General features: G+C 34.4%; 1 protein-coding gene across 4 annotated transcripts in view; it reads right to left on the bottom strand.

The window, feature by feature from the left end:
• Positions 1 to 8,190: 8,190 nt before the first annotated feature.
• Positions 8,191 to 21,107, bottom strand: part of lin54 (lin-54 DREAM MuvB core complex component) — a 98,476-nt gene continuing 85,559 nt past the window's right edge. For all 4 annotated transcript variants that reach the window (XM_039758824.1, XM_039758826.1, XM_039758827.1 and 1 more), the window contains 3 exons: positions 20,203 to 20,340; positions 10,375 to 10,574; positions 8,191 to 8,640 (listed from right to left, as the gene is read on the bottom strand). In XM_039758824.1, coding sequence (XP_039614758.1) covers positions 8,439 to 8,640; positions 10,375 to 10,574; positions 20,203 to 20,340 — 540 coding nt within the window. In that variant the 3' untranslated portion in view covers positions 8,191 to 8,438. The remainder of the gene's footprint in view (positions 8,641 to 10,374; positions 10,575 to 20,202; positions 20,341 to 21,107) is intronic.

The raw sequence follows: 21,107 nt of genomic DNA, 5'->3' as shown, positions 1-21,107 counted from the left end.
CTCGATAACTTACTGGTTTATACCATTAAATTTAAACTAGATTTTAAAAACTTGTATCTGTGATATCTAATTTATGGTGAGTTAATACTCACAAATATATGGAAATGAACACTATGTACACATTTTCATGCTCTACTTCATTTCTAAGTTTTTTTTTTTTCATGTTTAACTGTGCAAGGACCAACACACTTTCAATCTTTTGTTTGATTTAGTCATCACATAGTGTTTACTTCATATTTTTCTCTCTTCTTAATTACTTCCAATCATTTAATTTCACCTGATCTTATGGAAATACTGTATATCTACAGTACATGAATACTTACTGGGTATTGTTATATTTAATCACACACAATAATTAGAATACAGTATACACAGAAATTAGAATGTACAGTATAATATGATTAAGCACTTATTTTAGTTATGCACTTTTTTATTATGCATTTCTGTACCCTATAAGACATTATTTTAGTCTCACCAATATGGTTTAAGCACCGTTAAGCACTGAATTGCATTGACCATTAGATGCTCAGAACACCGGAAAGTACTGACATGCACAGAGTCTTACATGTAACCACTCCAACCAGTGTAAAATGACTCCCTGAAAGCAATGCCAAAGACTGGGTAGAGGATTAAGAATAAGGAGGGGTGGTTGAAAAGCATACCGGACAAAGCTGGCAAAATGAAGACAGGTGTTAGCGATTAGGATAATGAATAATGTACATGAATGGGTATAACCTAATAAAGTGGGCATGACTGAAGGGCGAATGCACAAAGGTGGCAAAATTCTGTTGGTGATGAACATTAGCATAGCAGTAGACAAATTAAAGTTTAGCTACAGTATGTATGTATGTATATATATAAAATAAAATAAAAAAAAGTCCTCTTGCTCAGGAGCAGCATCATTACCCGCAGACAGAGCACAGATTTTTATTATCTAAAAGTCTAAACTGAAACCACAACGCTTTTGGACTATGTATGATTTCCCTGCTTGGAAATTAACGGTTTGGGATTTTATTCTATGACAATCTTCTCCAACTCTTCTTTACAAACCTGATCAGCAAGACATCGTTTTGATAAATGTACATCCTTCAATTATATTCTTGGATTGTCAAACTTAACACAGACAATGGGTGTCAGTTGTAGTGCAGTGTCGTGTACTGGTTAAGGCTTTGAACTGCAAAGCCTGCAGTTGTGGGTTCAAATCCTGCAACTAACACCGAGTGACATGTGCAAGTCACTTCACCTGCCTGGGCTCCAACTGGAAAAACAAAACAAATGTAACTAATTATATCTCAAATGTTGTAAGTTGCCATGGATAAAAAAAAAACAGTTAAGCAACAGAAATAACATTAAATCACTGGAGCTAGTTCTTGAACATGCTATGCATAGTCAATTAATAAAACATTCCAGCATTAGATCAATTCCTGTTGTTTCTCTGCTTTTCCTAGTGACTTGGCTTTAGTTGATGGTCATTAAAAAGCACAATTTTGCAGAAAAGTGTATTATTTTCATTTGAAATGGGTAATAAGTAGGAACACTGTAAAATAGGAGTATAAATTATCATTATTAAATGTCTTGTTTCACGTTTTTCATCACTTGTATGAAGTTTCTATTTACAGTCCGCCGATGTGAATTTGGATGCAAACCAGATCTTAAAGTGGATATTTATAAGTGCCAATACCCTATGTGTTACACTGATGTATTAACATAAAGAGCACTGAACATTAGTTGTGAGCGTAACATCACAACTTCTGTGGCTTTCCCATTAGAAATTTAAGTTCCACTGTCTAAGACCAACATTTTTCCCTTGGACTTTGCAGCACCGTGATTGAAGAGAGGGGGGTGGATTTAAACAGCATTGGTGGTGGGTTTGGGGTACAGATAATCAAAATGATAGTCATTCTGTATCTAAGAGTACTGACAGCTAACAAGAAGAAACAATGCTTGCTAACCATTGAACTTTGCTTCTTCCTTGAACTTCCCATTTCCATACCCAACATATATATATATATATATAGAGGAGTAAAGTACATAATCTTAAAAACAATTCTTACTTTTGAAATACACAATACAAAAGGCAGTTCCTCTAAAGTAGTAGTCAAATTGAAAAGGATTTAAGCATACTTTAAAGATAGTATATTTTTAATGCCTAAGATAATGTATGCATGATGAAACATTCAGGTGCCTGCTGATATTTAGCCATTTTGAATTTTTTCTTTTTTTCCCTCCATTTTTTGAAATTTTCTTTAAATTCAATGAGTTAGCACATTTTGCTTATTGAAAATGTTTGTAAAATGAATCATATTCACAAATAAAAGTGACAATAAAATGTAATTACATCGATTTGTAGGGTATTTAAAAAACATTTTTTAACAGCACTACAAACTACAATATCAAGGTAGTTGTAAATGGAGCAAATGGGTGTTGAAATAACTTTCATAGACAGTGGTGTCCAACACCACCGATGAAAAAATGGCATTGAATGATGTGCTGTTAGTTGTTGACTGTGAAAAGGTCTATGGCTAATCAGAGTTCAAATGCATGAAACACAGATTTTCTAAAAGAAGTATCCAATGGAGATTTAAGATCTCTGTTGAAGTTCGACGGCAAAAATGTTAGCTGTCAGAGCTCATGATGGAAAAGAGCTTACTGTGGCTCTTTGTTTATAAATTATAATGTCAGCGAAATTCTGAGTAATTGTGATTTGTAAATACTGCAGCCATGAGGACATTTTTTAGTGTAACACAAATTTGCAGCACCATTTATTCACATCATGCATAAAGTGTCACCAAGCCACTGTTAGGGAGCTCTTTACTCCTGTCATTCATGTCTACTTATGTGAAGTTGCTGGCCTTTTTTACCTTTATGGTCATAAATATCATGCAACTTACTTGATATGACTTCAAGCACAACTTTGCGGGGGTTTCTCTGTTTTGATGTCAGCAGCAGCTGTTGGAGGAGTAGACAACAGAAATCCACAAGGTGAAGTAACCTGTCTCAAGGTAAATCTGAAACAGTAAACTAATCCATAGCTGAAGTTGCATACATGTTCCTGTTTTAAGATGAGTAAATTTGCCAATGCTATTCAGTAATAGTTTTTTAAATTTCTTAAATTTGTATTAAAAATTTACAACAAATATTGAACTTTCCTGACAAATTTAAACAGAAATTGGTCCACTGGTTCATGTGGGCAGACTTAAATGACTACATTAGCAGGTGCTTTATCCATTAAATGCAAATGCACCTTAAAATTAGAATGGTAAAAACTTGGTCAGGAACAGAAAACAACAAAGTTGAAAAATTTCAAACTGGCTTGCTCTGACAGCATTACAAAGAACAAAAAAAAAAAATTCTGTTTACGTGCCAGCTTTGTACAATATTGTGAATGAATTAATTAAAATAGAAGCCATTTAGGAATTGTCCTGAGTGGCAGCTAACATGACAAATAAGAACTCAGGAACATGTAAAATTTCTCTTAGGAGTATTAATTAATTTATGACATTTAATAATGTAGACTCTCATCAGATTACAGACTGAACAATCATTTTCAAGATTCAAATTTTTTGAATCAAACATTCTAACTAAAATAACAAAACATCAAAAAATTATATTGCTTATATCTTAAAAATAAAGCCAACCACATGCAATATACAGATATTTCCAAGTAAATGACTAAAAAAAGTAACTGCATTTATAGAGGCCCTAAAAAATATAGAATTCTTTACTGTTACCAAGGAACCTGTTTGCCTTTAAACTATTCTTTGTCAGACTTTATTAAAGAAATCCTGTTTTTCCAAATGTTTATAAGAATTGCAGGCAAATTTCAAATACCATTTTAGCTCTCTAACCGTAGTGCAGCCAAAATCTTACTTTATTCCCAGTAATAGAACAGACCTTTTTATCCCAAACTGTAAGTGACACTTTTAAATCCTCTAATCCAAGGTACACTGCAATCATTAAACATTTAGACTTAAATTCAGGTTTTCATTCTATTGACTGCAGCATTCCTACTCTGTCAAATACAGAATTGCATTGAATTGTTAGGTAATGGTCTCATTTGGTTCAGTTCATACTGCACTAAATTATTTTATTCATATGTGCATATGTCCAATGACAGGACTTGGTGCTGGAGCAAATTTTTCTTATCAAGGGAAGCAAAATATCATTTAGCTAAATCAAGTAGATAACTGGTATATATATATATATATATAATGTATGTACATAAATGTTTTTTGCTTTTTTTTTTGTTGCCTATTAAAGTATGACCTCCTGTGAATATAGATATAACCGCCTTTGCCACAGAGGTACTACATACCAGGGGTAACCCAAAAAATTCCAGAAATTATTAAAAAGGAAAAACAAGGTTCTTTTAGTTATCTTCAAAATACTCTCCTTGAAATGCACACCACTTGTCCCAGTGCTTCTCCCATTTGGTGCCATGTCTACAGCCTTCTGTAATTTTTCCTGTATTTCAAACAGTTCAATCTGAATTTTAACTTTTTGAACAAAAAGTCACAGCAAGTGAGAACTGGCCATTACAGGTGTGCACAGTAACCAAAAACGGACAAACTGATGACTGATAATATTATGTGGTTTTTTTCTTCTTCTTATGCTTTCCAGTAGAAGTCTCATCAGTTCAATGTAAGCTCAGTGATTAACAGTCTATCCACAGGAAACAAACTCTTTATCAACAAGTTTGTCAGTGCCACAAAAACGCCATAACTATCTTGAAAATATGCCCTGATGGCTTGGAATAAAATTGGCTAAGTCAACTTGCACAACTGTAGAATAAACTACATAAATATGCACCCAATCACCTCGACACAATGCCACTCAGCAGACTAACTACTCTATAGGCATACGATATTTAGCAGTACTTGATAACTACACTCAACTCCCAAGCCATTGAGCAATTCCAAAAGTTCGAGGTCCCCATTAAACAGAAGGGGTGTACCCTGGAGGGTCACTGTTGCTGCAGCTTTTCCTTCCTGCCAGTATCTTAATCAGCAACTAACTTCTGCTGTTAATTTACTTTTTTCCTTCATTTTAATTACCATGTTTTTTAAGACTCAGTCCTCTGAATAGGATCTTTTTCCTTAAATGGCAAACAAACAAAAATAAGATGTTAAGCTAGTCAACAGATAACCAACTAAGTTTGGGCATCAAACTCAAAGCAATTTCTTAAATAATAGCAGATTCTTATTCTTAATTAAACCTGTTATTTAATTCCATTTGCCTGTTACTGCTCTTATTCTACCAGAGCAGACATTTCAGAAACTTTTTTCTTTCTTTTTCCTAATAGGACTGTTAAAATGTTTTGGAGACCAGAGTATATCAAAATTACTGAGACTTTCATGTTTCTTTATTTTTGAATATTGCATGTTGGACACAAGTTAGCTGGCTGTATGTTGGCTCATTTGGTATCTTGTTATTGTTTGGTTGCTAATTAAGAAAAAAAAAAAAACAAATGAGGGGTCTGAGTCTTAAATAGGAAGTCAATTAAAATGAAGGCAAAAGTTAATTTGAAATTAAAACGGGTCACTAATTAAAATAGTGGTAAGAAAAAAAAACCTTCAGCCACTGTTGTCCTCTAGGATCGAAGTTGGTCACCATGATATACAGCAATAAAAAAAAATAACCTTCAATGAGCTTTGTTGTTTCATGTTGCATCTTCAAAACAATCACTAAACCAAACCATGCTACAGAATTGTATAAATTTTATTTGCTTTATAATATGCTTACAATATAGACTGTCACTGAACATTTTAGGTATGTTTACCAAATATAGCTCTCTTAAAGTTGTAAATAATTAAAAAAAATATTCTTTTCAGGTGAGAATTTAATCAATTGCCGCTCTCATAATGCTTCAGTTTAGAGTGTAAAAAGACTTATAAATTAAATATGACTCTCTACATGTCACAAACAAAACATGTATACAAAGCATGTTGGAAATTAAAAGAAACAAAATACAGTGGATTCTGCTTCCAAATTATTATATGCAATGATCACACCAATACATACAATCTAGAAGTACTACACAAAATTTAAATACGTATCATAAAGGAGCAACTGTGAATAAAATGCAATATTTACATATTAGTACAGCGGTTTAGGTTAAGGAAAAGATATTGCAATAGTTTAAAACTTAATAAAGTACAAAGAAGCTTTAACAAGCAATTATTTACTTAATCAAATTTACATTTCTTTACAAATCACTTGACAAACCCCTAGCCTGAATCAGAACAGGTTAGGTTTCTTTTTTTTGGGGGGGAGAAAGGAGGCAGGGTATAAATATAAATCTACACATATATATATATATATATACACACAAATTAAAAACTATGTGGTGTCATTGTTGATGTCATATACACATTAGACACTCTTTTAAACTTTATTTTTTCCCGTTTTGTCTAAAACACAAAAAAAAGACATCTTGCAATATAAATCTCTGGAACGCTTGGTTACATGACTGTTGTACAAAAATAAAATTGGCATTGGCTGATTAAGGTAAATCATTATAAGGACTTAGCAAACAAGACAGGAAAAGGAAAAACAAGAAAAGAATAATTATTTTCAATGGTAGATAACTGATAATAAAGCTCATGTAATAAATAATTACATGAGCTTCAAATTTATGGAGAGTACCATGTTACACACTCTTTCAAAACTCATATCTAATGCATAATGTATTTTTAAGAGGTCCATTGTAATCATTTTTAACTAGCTTTAGAAACAAATGTCCCTTTCATTTGAAAGAAGGAGAGGGGGAAAAACTTACTGCCACTAGAGGAAAAGAAAATGTAATTGGCATACTCTATGGAATCACAATCTATAAATATTTAAAGAAAAGAAAATAAAGACAACGAAATAGATTCAATCAGTTCAGCCTTATCCAAATATTTCTTTAAAAGTAAAAAGTTGAGTAATGTATAAAGTACTAATGACAGGACCATAAAGATAGAAAAGACTATCATAGTATGAAGTGTCTAAATGCAACTTCTGGAGCTTGAAAGACAAGGCATCACCTTTACAAGCAATACCAGGAGTAAGCAGAAATGTTATTTCAAATAAGGATGTTGAAGGTATGATTTAATGTTTTATAAACTTGACCACAATTACAAACACAGGACATACTTTAATTGTGTAAACTTACCTTTCTCTTGGTTTTCTCTCACATACCACCTTTATTTATTTATTTTTTTAAATGCTACCCTTTCTAACCATATGAACAACAGAAAACGTGATTAGGTATTTTATTTAATGCAAGTATATATGTAGTAAGTTAAATAAAACTATCTGATAAATGACTTTAGTTTTTGCATATAACTTAGGAAAGATGTATATCAAGCAAATGACAATTTTCCATGAAACTGCTTAAGGTTATTTTATTTTACAAAGATATTAATTCTTTGCACATATACATCTGAATACTATTTTTTCCTTTTTGTAAACATCTTAAGTTATTTTCCTTAAACAAAAACCAAACACCCATGTTTCTTCTTAAAGAAATGCAAAAAAGTTATTGAACATAATTGTAGTTTCAAAATCAATCTCTTGTGTTACAATTGGCCTGATAGCAATCTCATTACTAGAAGGTGGGAACCTATAACACATAATTTTTTGATAAACTTTCAAAGTAAGTTTCTTAAAAAAAAATATCCCTCAGTTATTAGCGATTATCTGCCATACATGTGATCAGTGTGAAGAGCTACTAAAACAAAAAGTTGTGTTATTTAAATGTGGATATAAATCAAGACAAAAACATATTCATTATTCATAACAGTATGATGCAGCAATTGTAGATTACTTTTTTATGCAAGCAATCTTAGTTACTAACCTTGTAAAATCAGTTAATATTATTAACTAAAATAAAGCTATGCTTTGTTATCCTAGTATGGGTGGAACAGAAATGTAACCTTCTGATGTCAAAAATATATATTAAAAGAGTTAAAAGACCAGCATACAATGACAAGGAAAAAACATAAGACAGAACGAGCAAACATTTCATAAAAATATGAATTTACTTTTTACTATTCACACATACATACAAATCTACATACATATATACATACAGATACATATATGTGTGTATTATATATATATATATATACATATACATATATATATATATATATATACACACATATACATATACATATATATATACATACATACACACACATATACACACACACACACACATACATACATATATATATATATACACACATACACACACAAAAAGAGGTCACTCTAAAAGATGTGTCACACAAATTGATCACTTTTCTTTTCAAGTGCACTTCAGTAGTGCTGTTCAAAACAGCTGTTCACTTGTGTCCTTATGTGAAGCATATTTTATCCAATTAAGTCTTTTCTTCTGTTTGTAAATGAACATATTGTTTTTCAAGTGGACATAGGCAAAAATGTTCAAAGATAGTCTAGCAATTAACAGAACAGGAATCTGATTTTGCCTTTCCCGCAGAGTTTATAATTCTCCTGAGGCATCTTCCAAACTCCTCTAGAATCATTCTTTCTGCCAAAGCTTGGGAAACATTCACCCTCTCTGCTTCCTCTGCCTGTTCTAATAAACATTCACATGTGGCTTCAGCTACTTCTTTGGTGACAAATGTGTAGGGCAACCTGCAACAGAATTAATAATTATGACACTGTATTGACTTTCCCATGCAGTTTTAAATAAACAATAAAAAAAAAATCTACTGTTAACACCAATACAAAGATCAAAATAAACACAAATATTTTGATGCATTTGATGTAAACCACTTAAAGCTCCAAAGCACTACAAACGCTAGAACATACTGTAGTTTAACCAAAGTGAGTCTTCGGATAACAGTTCTGTGATGTAACAATATGTCAAGAACAAAGGTTTTTTCCTTTCATGTCCACAACTGAAGAACCTCGGAATTATTTAATAGCAGGCAGTCAAACTGCACAGGTGAACTGACATTCTTCTTGCTGAAGCATGTTGGATATGCACAAATCTGAAGGAAATTCTCTTCCTGATAAGGTTTTCACATGTTCATTTTACCTTTAAGTTTTAGTTTTACATGTTACTCAAGAAACTTTGGCATGTCACTATCATGTGAAATGCAATTTTAGTCATGTGAACTCTTACCAGGCTAGACTCTTCACCAATGATTGGACAGCCAGGACTGGGTGTACGGGGCGTGTCCTCAACTTAAATGTGTGGGTGTGTTTTAGTATGTTGTGTTTAAATTCATGACAGAGTTTTCCATCCATCCATCATCCAATCTGTTATATCCTAACTACAGGGTCACGGGGGTCTACTGGAGCCAATTCCAGCCAACACAGGGCGCAAGGCAGGAAATAAACCCCAGGCAGGGGCGCAGCCCACCACAGCAGATTTTTCCAGAATTGATTTATTTAATACAATTTTAGTAAAAATACATGCTTTTGGAATGCTGTGAGCATACGATTGTAGCAGTTCATATGTGGATTATGCAAAACAAGCAGAATAATGATAAAAAGCAAAGTTCATTACAATTATTTCAATTCTTAAAACTATAAGCAAATTCTTAAACTACACTTGAAAACACCTTATTTGGGGAACTGAAAGAAAAAAAAACAGTAAAGAGGAAATAGATAAAATTGGCAAAATTAATGATACATGCCGAGTACTAATTTATTGGATAGCAATGGAATTAGAAAAAGTGGCTTACTATGAGAAAATCAAATCCCTTTGTCAATTAAAAATCAACTTGAATACTAGATAATACCTAAAAAGAAATTCCTCCTGTTAAATATATTTAGTATTAATATTACACCTCAACAAGAAGGTGAAGAAAGGTTTAACATGCTGTGAATCAAATATGTCAAACAACAAATGCTAGTCAAACATGAGAAATTTATGATATACCATAAACTACTTAAATGTATTTATAGCAGACTAAGATAAATTAGAGACAAGTGAGAGACCATGCAACTTTTACTACATAATAGATATGGTGTGATGTATAAGGCCATTGTTTGGTTTATTTATCAATTTGATGTACTGCACAGTATGTTCACTCATGGCATCAGGAAACTTTCGTTCATATCATCACAATACTCTACTATGTTGATTTTTCCCTAAAATACTATTGTTTATAGTATTCTCCTTAATAAAATATGTATTTATAGTATATGACCAATCTGATCTGAGATTTTTCAGGCAGAAGTTTCAGAGTGTGGTAGTTATACTTACTAATGGTGGCAGAATCCACAAAAGTACCCAACCATCTGATAAAAATTACACATCGTATTTCTGTTAGAGCTGATGCCTCAACCTCATACAAACAATTTTCATGAAAAACAAATCATTTTTGAATAGATCAATTTTTAAATTTCCTTACTAACCTTCCACTCCCACTTGTGACAGCTGGCGTTCTTGTTAACAGGTCAGAGATCTGAGAGGAAAGTTTTGTTTTGGCTGCTGTTTGTTGCTGAACACGTACTTCAGCTGCATCTGCCAAGTGCATTAAAGTCTTTCTTTCTGGACTTTCTTCAAAATTTTTACAACCAATGCATTTACAAATTGAAGAACACATGATTTTTGCCTAAAAAAAAGAAATTAATCAAGAATAATTCTCACTATCAAATATTATTTGTGAGTTGAAATGCTAGATTTAAATAAAACGTTACACATACAGTACTTGCATGTATTGTGTAATTTTAATATATCTTCACAACAAAACAAGAAGTTGTTGAGGTCTAGAATTCAGATACCATTCATCAGATTCTATGTCTGGGTGCCTATCAGCACTAATAATGTGCAATAATGGTTATTCATTTTGGTTAAGGATGTAGTATGTACATACGTACGTACCTACATACATACATACATAAATCTCTCAAGATTTATCAAGGTTAAAAGAAAATCCTTCCTCAGCACATCACTTGACCATTGTATGCTCAACTTCTAATAAAAAGGTTTCAGGTTGCGTCTGTCCCCATACATTTCAGCTCAATGTAATTAGTGAGAAGCATCAGTGAACGAAAACAGACTATGCTGTGATTCCTTAGTTCCTTCTGATTATATTTGCTTTTAAATTGAATTATAAGACTGCCTTGTTTGCTCTGCAGGATCTAATCATTTGCCATATTGTTGTTGGTTTTGGTAACTTTTTAGGACAAGTAATGTTAATACACGCACAACCTACTGACCTTCCTTTATTCAGACATCATCAGTTTAAAGAAACAACTCTATATTGTCAATTAACTTGATGGAACATTAAAGAAAGTGTCATAGAACACTCTTGCAAATCCAGAAAAATGACCAAATGGAAACCACATGGAAGCCAAAAATACTGATTTTTACATGAAGTTCACAGTAATTACAAGCACTGTATAAAAGTAAACACATATTAATGTTTTGTTTTTGGAGATACTCATCTGCTTTAATAGTGACACACATGAGCTGAGGAAAAATAAATAAAAAACTCACAGATCACTGGTTTTAGAAGTTTAAATAGTCTATATGATTCACAACGCTGAATAACTGTAAAAATGAGTGGGCAAATACTATAAATAAAAACACAAAAAAGCACATTTTAAATACACAATGCTATTTCAAATTATTAAAGTACACTTATGGGTCATACTGTGTAAATTAGTTTGTCTTCAGTATCCTAAATGGACAAGCTTAAGATGTATACTTGACATCTTTATGACATTTTATTTGACATGCTCTATATTTGTTAATACAGGTCAAATACCGTTATAGCAAATACCAAAGTAAACAGCATACATCATCATGTTAAATGAATTTTGTTTAAAAAATGTATAATGAACATTTTTTGACCAAAAATGGCCACCAAAGATAATAATGCGATGCAAAAATACTTAATGCCATGCCTACACTTTCTCCAATTCTCAGGAAACCTGCAACAGACTGTCTCTTTCTTGTTAGATCAAAAGAAAGTGACAGTCTTGCAAAATTTTCCTGTCTCGAGCAGTCTTGGCGAGGCATCATACACAGAGCTGAATTCTGAGTGTTTGCATGGGTATTTGTGTCTTCTGCGGATATTATACTATTCACGTTTCATGAACAAAACAAAAAAGAGAAACTGTGTCAGTTTACAGTGAAAAAAGAATTAACAATCCTGGAAAAAGTTGATTCTGTAATGAAGAAAAATGACGTGAAAGCATTTGGAATTGTGCCTTCAATGCCGTCAACAATTTTGAAGGATCGAAAAAAATGGAAGACAAAGTTAAAAATCAGACGTTGGAACCTGAACAAAAAAAAAAAAAAAATGTGTTTGTATTTCTATAAAAAAAGTTACATTTCATATCTCGTTTTTATTCTGCATTCATACTTGTACTTCTATAAAAAAAAAAAAAAAATTAAAAAAATTTGGACATCAGTAGGCTTTGCACCCTAGGAACCAAGATATCTGAACTATTCTATAACGTTTCAGTAATTATTTACCACTCTGATGTTGATCTTTCTGATCATAAAATAGGTCATTAAAATAGCAACTGACAAGAAGAATTCAAAATAAAATGAAGAATTATAGAATTATTTGCCATAATTCTCGAGATATTATCAAAAATCCATTTGAGGATTCCTCTAGAGTGCCTTTTTTTCTTGCATGATTTGGCTCAAAAACTGATCAGCACATCGTCATCTCATAACAGGCTTAAATTTTGAATTTTGTATTTTTCCAGCCAGTCGTTTTAGCTCTAGACCATCCTCAAGAAACTGTGATACATAAGACAGACACACACCCATCACTGAGATGTGAATGTTTTCTGTATCAGGGTACCCTAAAACGTCAAGATTCGTTGAAAACCAGAGACTGAAATTTTGATGACTCGAAAGCTTTCACTCCTCCCCCAAAGACGATAGATTATGGTGGGGGAGGGTGCAAAGTAAAAAGCTATATCTAACGTCTCATTTTCAAATAAAATGTGTTTTGCAATTCGTTTATTTATTTTTTTTAAAAATACAGGTATTGTCAAATTTAAGTAACAGAGTTAGATGCATGAGAGACAGAAAGATGTGTCCCAGTTGGGTGATAAATGTTCTAAACATCATGCGAAAAAATAAACTATGCAGTAAACCACAGCAGAGCAGCTACAGAGTTGTCCTTGCACTGCTGCCATTAGAGATGGTGTATCTCCAGTTACCTCGGTCACAACAGTACACGTATTTTCCTTATAACAAAATTTCTGTTAAAAAAATATATTTTTATGGCTCCATGAATTTCGTTTGAACAGGATTCCACCTGAACATTGTCACTTCAGCTCCTGCTGATGTATGTTTTAAAATTAAATCCAGTTAACAAGTAGAAACAAATTACAGTTGAACCTCGGTTCATGAACACATACAAATCGGGTTACGACCAAAAAGTTTGCCAAACTTTTGCATCTGTTCACGACCACACACTCGGTATACAAACAAGCCAGTTTCCCTTTCGGTTTGTGCGCGCCGATGATTTCCGCACATTTTGCATTGTTCTCGGTCAGACGTGCGTGCGTGCTTTTGCTGTGAACTCTTTGTGCTCTATTTCATTTCCCTTCCGGTTTGTACACACCAATTACTGTATTTAAGCACGTGTTCAGCCTCTTCCAGTGCATTGTTCTCAGTCAGACGTGCGTGCTTTTGCTGTGAACTCTTTGTGCTCTACAGCATTTCATGTGCTTTTGCAGTTAACCATGGCTTCTAAGCAAATGAAGAGTGGTGAGAAGAAAGGTTTGAAGTAAAGAAAGAAATTATTGAAAAGTATGAGCGTGGCATTCATGTTACTGATCTTGCCGCCGAGTACAAGAAGTCAAAATCTAAGATTTCGACTATTCTAAAAAAGAAAGAGGCCATTAAAGCAGCTCATGTTGCAAAAGGCGTTACACTGTTAACCAGGTAGAGGCTTCAAGTGATGAAAGAGGTAGAAAAACTGTTGCTAGTGTGGCTGAACGAGAAGCAACCTGCAGGGGACAGCGTAAGCGAGGTGATGTTATGCAAGAAAGCCAGGAAGATTCTTGGTGATTTGCTGCAAAACTATACTTCTACAAGTGGATAAAGTGAGGAATTTAAAGCCAGTAGAGGATGGTTTGAAAAGTTTCGCAAGAGAAGTGGCATTCATAGTGTGGTAAGGCAACAAGAGTAACATTGTTGCAATGTTACTTTTCTTGGTGGTTTATTAAATTACAGATTTTTCAAATGTTAATTTTTTTCCCTGTGCTTAAAGCTCATTAAAAAAAAAAAGTGTTTACAGTGATCGGTTCGTAAGGCTATAGCGCAAACTCTTGCAATGTTAGTTTTCTCTGTTGTTCAAGGTGTTCTCAGTGTTATTCAATGTTTTTACATTTAGTTTAGTTACTACTAGCAAAATACCCGCGCTTCACAGCAGCGAAGTACTGCCTTAAAATTTTTATTAAGAAGAAAATTAAACCTTTTTAAACTGAGGGAAAATATACCAATAATTATTTGTTAAGGATCTCTTTGTATACCACATTATTGAGTTTGGCCCTCCGGTTGTAATATGACCAAGCTGTGCGCTGAGCTTAATCTTGAGCATGCAACGTACAGTTGGCCATGTGAACAGTAATCTTGTTTCAACTCTCAAAGCTTGGATTGCTGCTGTCATAATCAGTTTGAGTTTTAATGGTTTGTTTCAATTACGACAGTATTTGTAGGACGTGTTGAAGAGACATTCAGCATCTGTCAAGCGTTATAAGTATACAACCGGTTTCATCGATAACTTCACATCCAGCTTTTAAGAGTTTAAACATTCATAAACATCAAAGTGTTCACTATTGAAATCGTCACCTGTGAATCTAAGATGTTTAAGAGGCATTGGCGGTTGTCGAAAGGTGTAAAATATTTGGCCATTACGGTACACTTGAAAGTGACAACCAAACAATTCAGCGGCAGCCATCAACTCACATGCAGATCCATAGGTGAAGGGCTTAAGCATTTCACTCTTATAGTGCTCTTGTGTAGTATAATTATCTCCTGTACCGCCGTCATCAGTCCACACCTTGAACCTGTCCCAGTCATTCAATACATAAGACACAATGTTCCTCCGGATATCAAGAGTGAGCCTGATATGGCCGTGCAATATGTAACAAAGAGAATGGAAAAGGTAGGTGCCATCCCCGGGCATGGAAACCACTTGGTAAGTGACAGTTCTGTGATCGCTGGTGATCACCTCGACAGACATGTTAATGCGGGTATGGTTGGAATGATAAAGGAAATGGGTACCTGAACAATGTAAAGTGAGTCTAAAATACCTACACAATAACTATAATCGTGATAAATGAACAATAAAACAGCGGAGAAGCCGTGGATTAAATAAAAAGGCTGTCATCAGCAGGGAGACGTGAATCCCATGGCGAAGCAAGGAAGGGAATGTAGAGACTGGAGCGACGGACAGCCTTATATAGGCAGGCAGCCAACAACGTGGGAGGCGTTGGGATGGGGGACCATTGGCTAAGTATGGGTCTATGTAGGCTATGGAAGTATATAAGTACGTAAGTAGGATTCAGTTAGCGATGGGAACCCGCGTACCAAATTTCTTGAAGATGGGCCCATAAGTAACAAAGACCGTTGAAAAGTTCAATATGGCGGCCGACAGTGGCATCATACCACCGAAATAAGTACGTACATTGGTTTCGGTTAGGGCAGGGAAGCCGCCACCAAATTTTGTGAAGATGGGGCCATAAATAAGAAAGTTCAACATGGCGGACGTTGTCGACCGTTATGACCGTTACGCGTAGAATTTCGAAATGAAACCTGCTTAACTTTTGTAAGTAAGCTGTAAGGAATGAGCCTGCCAAATTTCAGCCTTCTACCTACACGGGAAGTTAGAGAATTAGTGACGTTGGAAAGTTCAATATGGCGGCCGACAGTGGCGTAATACGACGAAATAAGTACGTACATCGGTTTTGGTTAGCGCAGGGAAGCCGCCTACCAAATTTCGTGAAGATGGGGCCATAAATAAGAAAGTTCAACATGGCGGACGTTGTCGACCGTTACGTGTAGAATTTTGAAATGAAACCTGCTTAACTTTTGTAAGTAAGCTGTAAGGAATAAGCCTGCCAAATTTCAGCCTTCTACCTACACAGGAAGATGGAGAATTAGTGATGAGTGATTAGTCAGTGAGTGATGGCTTTGCCTTTTATTAGTATAGACTAGCAAAATACCCGCGCTTCACAGCGGAGAAGTAGTGTGTTAAAGAAGCAATGAAAAAGGAAACATTTTGAAAATAACGTAACATTGTCAATGTAATTGTTTTGTCACTGTTGTGAGTGATGAGTGTTGCTGTCATATATGTGTATATATATGTGTATATATATATATATATATATATATATATATATATATATATATATATATATATATATATATATATATTTACACACACACATAAACATATATATATACATATCTATACATATACACATATATACACACACACATATATACATACATATATATATCTACATATATACACATACATATACATACACACACATATATACACACAAATACATATATATATATATACATACACACACACATATATAAACATATATATACATATACATACATATCTACATATATACACACACAGCTATTTCAGATCAGTGCAATACGCTGCTTGTTAAAACGGATAACTCCCGCCTTACGCAAGTCTGCGTGGATATTATGAACTATCGATTTGTTCAAGTTCTATTTAAATTTTAAATAGAAGGAATTTTTATTTAGTCGACAGAAATATCTTTGGTAGGAATGGTAAAACAGACAGGAATATTATTCTGAATAAATCAACTCAAACCTTAAACAACTTATAATATTTTGCTCTCCATAAAAATATATCCTGTCTAAATTATACAAGTTAGAAATAAAGTAAACGTTAAAAGAACAAACATTCAAATTTCTTTACTCTTATGTAATTTTATATAAAAAATAAACTTAGATTTTAAATATCCCAAAAGATTTTGCTCTCCATAAAAATATATCCTGTCAAAATTATACAAATTCAAATATGAACATGCTGCATAACAAAACCTAGAAATATAAATAAAATGTGTTCCTTTCAGCAATAACAAATCAAATCATTCAGTTGTCTTTGCTCATATGTCATTTTAGAGCTGGACGCCTGGCATCTTTTTTGGCCACAAGTTCGTTTATGTTTGGTGTGAGGTTCTGTGTTGTGGAGATTCTCAGGATGGATTGCAGGTGCTCATCAGTGAGGCGACTCCTGTGTGCTGTTTTGTTAGTCTTTATCACTGAGAAGAGCTTCTCACACAGATATGTGCTACCAAACATGCACAAGGTTCGAGCCGCATGTAGACGGACTTTTTTTGTTCTTCAAAGTCACCAAAGCGCCGTGCAAACTCAGTGCGCCAGTTTATCAGCAAAGTGCGATTTGGGAACACCGTAGTGACGACTTGGTTTAACATTACTTGGCAACAGGGAAAGTGGGGCAAATTGCACTGGTGCATTTGTGTCTCCCATAAAAGCAGCTTCACTTGAAATCACTTTGTGATTGTGCACGGTAAAACGTCCGCTGAAGTGTCAGATTCTTATTTAATTCTTCTGCTTTCTGTATCTTCTGCATTGCATTCAGGTTACCCTGATGTTTTGTCTCATAGTGCCGTCTTAGATTAAATTCTGTAATTACAGCCACATTAGCTCCACAAATGAGACACACGGGTTCAGTAAACATATACTCAGCCTCCCATCGGTTTTTAAAGGCTCTATTTTCAGAATCAACTTTTCTCTTCAGCATCGTGTGAGCTAGCTTCGCAATAACTTGCAGCATCATAAGCTAGACTTGATTAACGCGTAAGTGTTCGGCAAGGCAGCTGAAGCGCTGCATTATGGGATCTGTAGTTTATTGTGTTACCAGCGCTTCATATACCCTGGCCATTAATAACAATAATACAGTATATAAAATGATCTCGCGGGCGGATATAATTACACCGGGCGGATGTGGCCCGCCCTTGAGTTTGACACATATGGACTAAATAGAACTTGAAAAGATATATTTTTTCAAATGTGATCGCAATTCAGATAGAGTTGACGCGCAAGACTACAGCCTGCATGCCTCAATAAGTCATCCTCCCTCGCTCTTACTTTTTACCGCTCATCTAATGAATACACTGAGTATGGCTTTACCAAAACAATCATTGATGGCTAATAAAGTATCCATTATTCGAGTATGTAGATCGGGATATATATATATACATATATATATATACCCGCGATCGCAGCGAGAAGTAGTGTGTTAAAAAGCTAGAAAAGAAAAGGGAACATTTTAAAAATAACGTAACATGACTGTCAATATACAGTATTTGTTTTGTGAGTGTTACTGAGTGTTGCTGTCATCAAGGATTTGATTATCATTATTTCTTTCAATCAGGTTCGTATTTGTAGGATGTGTTGTGTTCAAGTTACATTCCGTGTTTGTCAATCGCTGTAAAGATGACAGGTTTCATTCATCGATTCGCTTCTTACTGCATCAATAAACAGCTCGTCTTCTTCTTTATCTGAGACCTGACACACTGCATGCACGGGTTTTTTACACTGTCTTCCTTTAGCGGACATTGACTTTTTCCACGTGTGCTTTGTTTCGCAGTAGCTGGATTTATGAATATGCTTGTATGTATCAGACGCTTCATATTTTTGCTGCCTTTTCAATTGTGTAATTCGTTTTGTTCAGCTCTTTGGAACTGTTGCTTTTATCTGTGCACGCGCCAGTTCACGTGAGCCGCTCAGTGTACATGCATCGAAGTTCCCAGCTGTGCTGGTGCCATCTCGTGCTATGTCCATGGCTGTATTTAATGTTACCTTAGTCCTGGCACTTAAAACTTTCTCTCGCAGTTTCGCTGAGTTTGTGTCAAACACCACCCTGACCATCTCATCTTCCTCTGCATAAGCACAGTCCTTCACCCGTGAATATTTAGTGGAGTTTGCTATTGGATTGCCGCTGACGGACGGCCTTATATGGGCAGGCACTAAATTACAAACGCCAGCGGCAGCCTGTCTATGAACTTAATTTAAAGTGTAGGTTTACATCGTGCTTTGTTTCCCAAGTAGCAGAACTCATAAATATGGTTGTATATGTCACTCGCTCGCTTCTTATTGTTTCGCTGCCTTCTCAATTATATAATGCATGTTTTCTTCAGCGCTTTTTTGAGGTCTTCCTGGTTTTCTATGTACTGCGTGATTACGTGGAAGGCGTGATGATGTCACACGAAACTCCGCCCCGGCGTTGAAGCTCATCTCCATTACAGTAAATGGAGAAAACTGCTTCCAGTTATGACCATTACGTAGAATTTCGATATAAAACCTGCCCAACTTTTGTAAGGAAGCTGTAAGGAATGAACCTGCCAAATTTCAGCCTTCCACCCACACGGGAAGTTGGAGAATTAGTGATGAGTGAGTGAGTGAGTGAGTGAGTGAGTGAGGGCTTTGCCTTTTATTAGTATAGATTACGCTGTGCATTCTATGGTATAATTAACTATATGCTTAAAAATCTTTAAAAAATATATATTTACATATAGTTTGCACAGTCTGGAACGGATTAATTGTATTTACATACAATCCTATGGGGGAAATTACTTTGGGTCATGACCAAATCAGGTTACGACCAGAGTTTTGGAATGAATTACGATCCTGAACCGAGGTTTCACTGTATTCTCCACTGATATGGTGTATTTATGAAACTGGATTTCATTAAATTCACTTCAAAACTAAAAGGATATACAAATGAATCATATATTAACTAAATCATTCAAAGCTTTATAGATAGGATTTTGAAGTGCTCTGAAGATAAATAAAATATGCAATACTGCTGCCTCTTGTTTTTTTTTTTTTTTTTTGCACTCCAAACTACACGAGAAAGAAGGTCAAATATACTGTACTTTATATAATATTTTTAAAGTAGCCGGCCATCTGTTTTTTGTGACATAAACACAGAGCACTTAGATAATAGAGTATATATAATTCAAAATACATCAGAATTGCATTTCACAGTCAGTAAATTTCACTAAAAGCACATCTTACCCATGCATACAGCACCCTAGAATATACTAAAAACAAAAGTCAAATATCATGAAGAGGAGAAGAAAAATCAAAGATTTCTGTATTAACTGCAGTAGTCCTCTATCAATCACAGATCTGCAATATTAAACTATAATACTTTATTAGAAGAATTATTGTTTAACAGAACTAACCTCATAGCACTCGCAATAATTCTTAAGACAACCTGACCGCTTGCAGTTACAGCCTTTACTGTGCCTACGGTCTGATTCACCTTCTTTTCCTTTTCCAATCTTCGGCTTGAAAGCTTCAGGATTTCGATCCAGGCAAGCCTGGAAACAATTAAAACTGTTTTACAACCTTAAACAGCCAAACTGGAAAAAAAGTCAGAATATCATGTAAAAAAAAAAATCAATGAAGGATTAAACTATGAGGAAAAAATGTTTCAAATAAAAGTATTCAAAAAATGAGAGCAACGTATCTGTCAACCATAACTTACATTAGACGATGGAATAAATATAAACTAGCAGTTATGGTTGTTAGCCCTCAAACACACCCAGAAAATTAGCATGGTCTACAAACAATAAACTGTAGCCTTTGAATTTATTTAATGGCTTGGAAAACTGGACAATGCTTTATCTAATTAAGTTTTACTGGTTTATATTGTACAAGCACTCAGTTGCAACGTTATTTGGCATACCTGTCTAATACTGGGACCCTTTTTGCACATTATACAAGGAATTGATTTAAAATGACACTTGAAGCATTCTTTAAATCTGCTGGGGAAAACAGCATCAAGCAATTTCTGCATCTTTTTGGCCAAATATTTATGCTTTTAGCCTCTTAACTTTCCCCAAATGTGATCTACTGCGCAGGCCATTACAGTAAACTGAAAAGATTCTCATGATTGTGGAACAAGTTTCAGATGATGTGCTCTTTGCAACATGGTCCATTATCATGCTGGGAGCATCCATTCAAAAAAATGGTACAACATGGCCAAAAAGTGATTTATACCATTAGCAATGATGCTTTGTTTATGCTGTGGCACTCGAATGATGTTCACGTGGCCTAATATGTACCAAGAAAACATTCCTTACAC

Source organism: Polypterus senegalus, chromosome 7 (assembly GCF_016835505.1).
Source record: "Polypterus senegalus isolate Bchr_013 chromosome 7, ASM1683550v1, whole genome shotgun sequence".
Lineage (NCBI taxonomy): Eukaryota > Metazoa > Chordata > Cladistia > Polypteriformes > Polypteridae > Polypterus > Polypterus senegalus.
The sequence above is the reverse complement of the archived record's forward strand: the minus strand, read 5'-3'. Positions and strand labels throughout refer to the sequence as shown.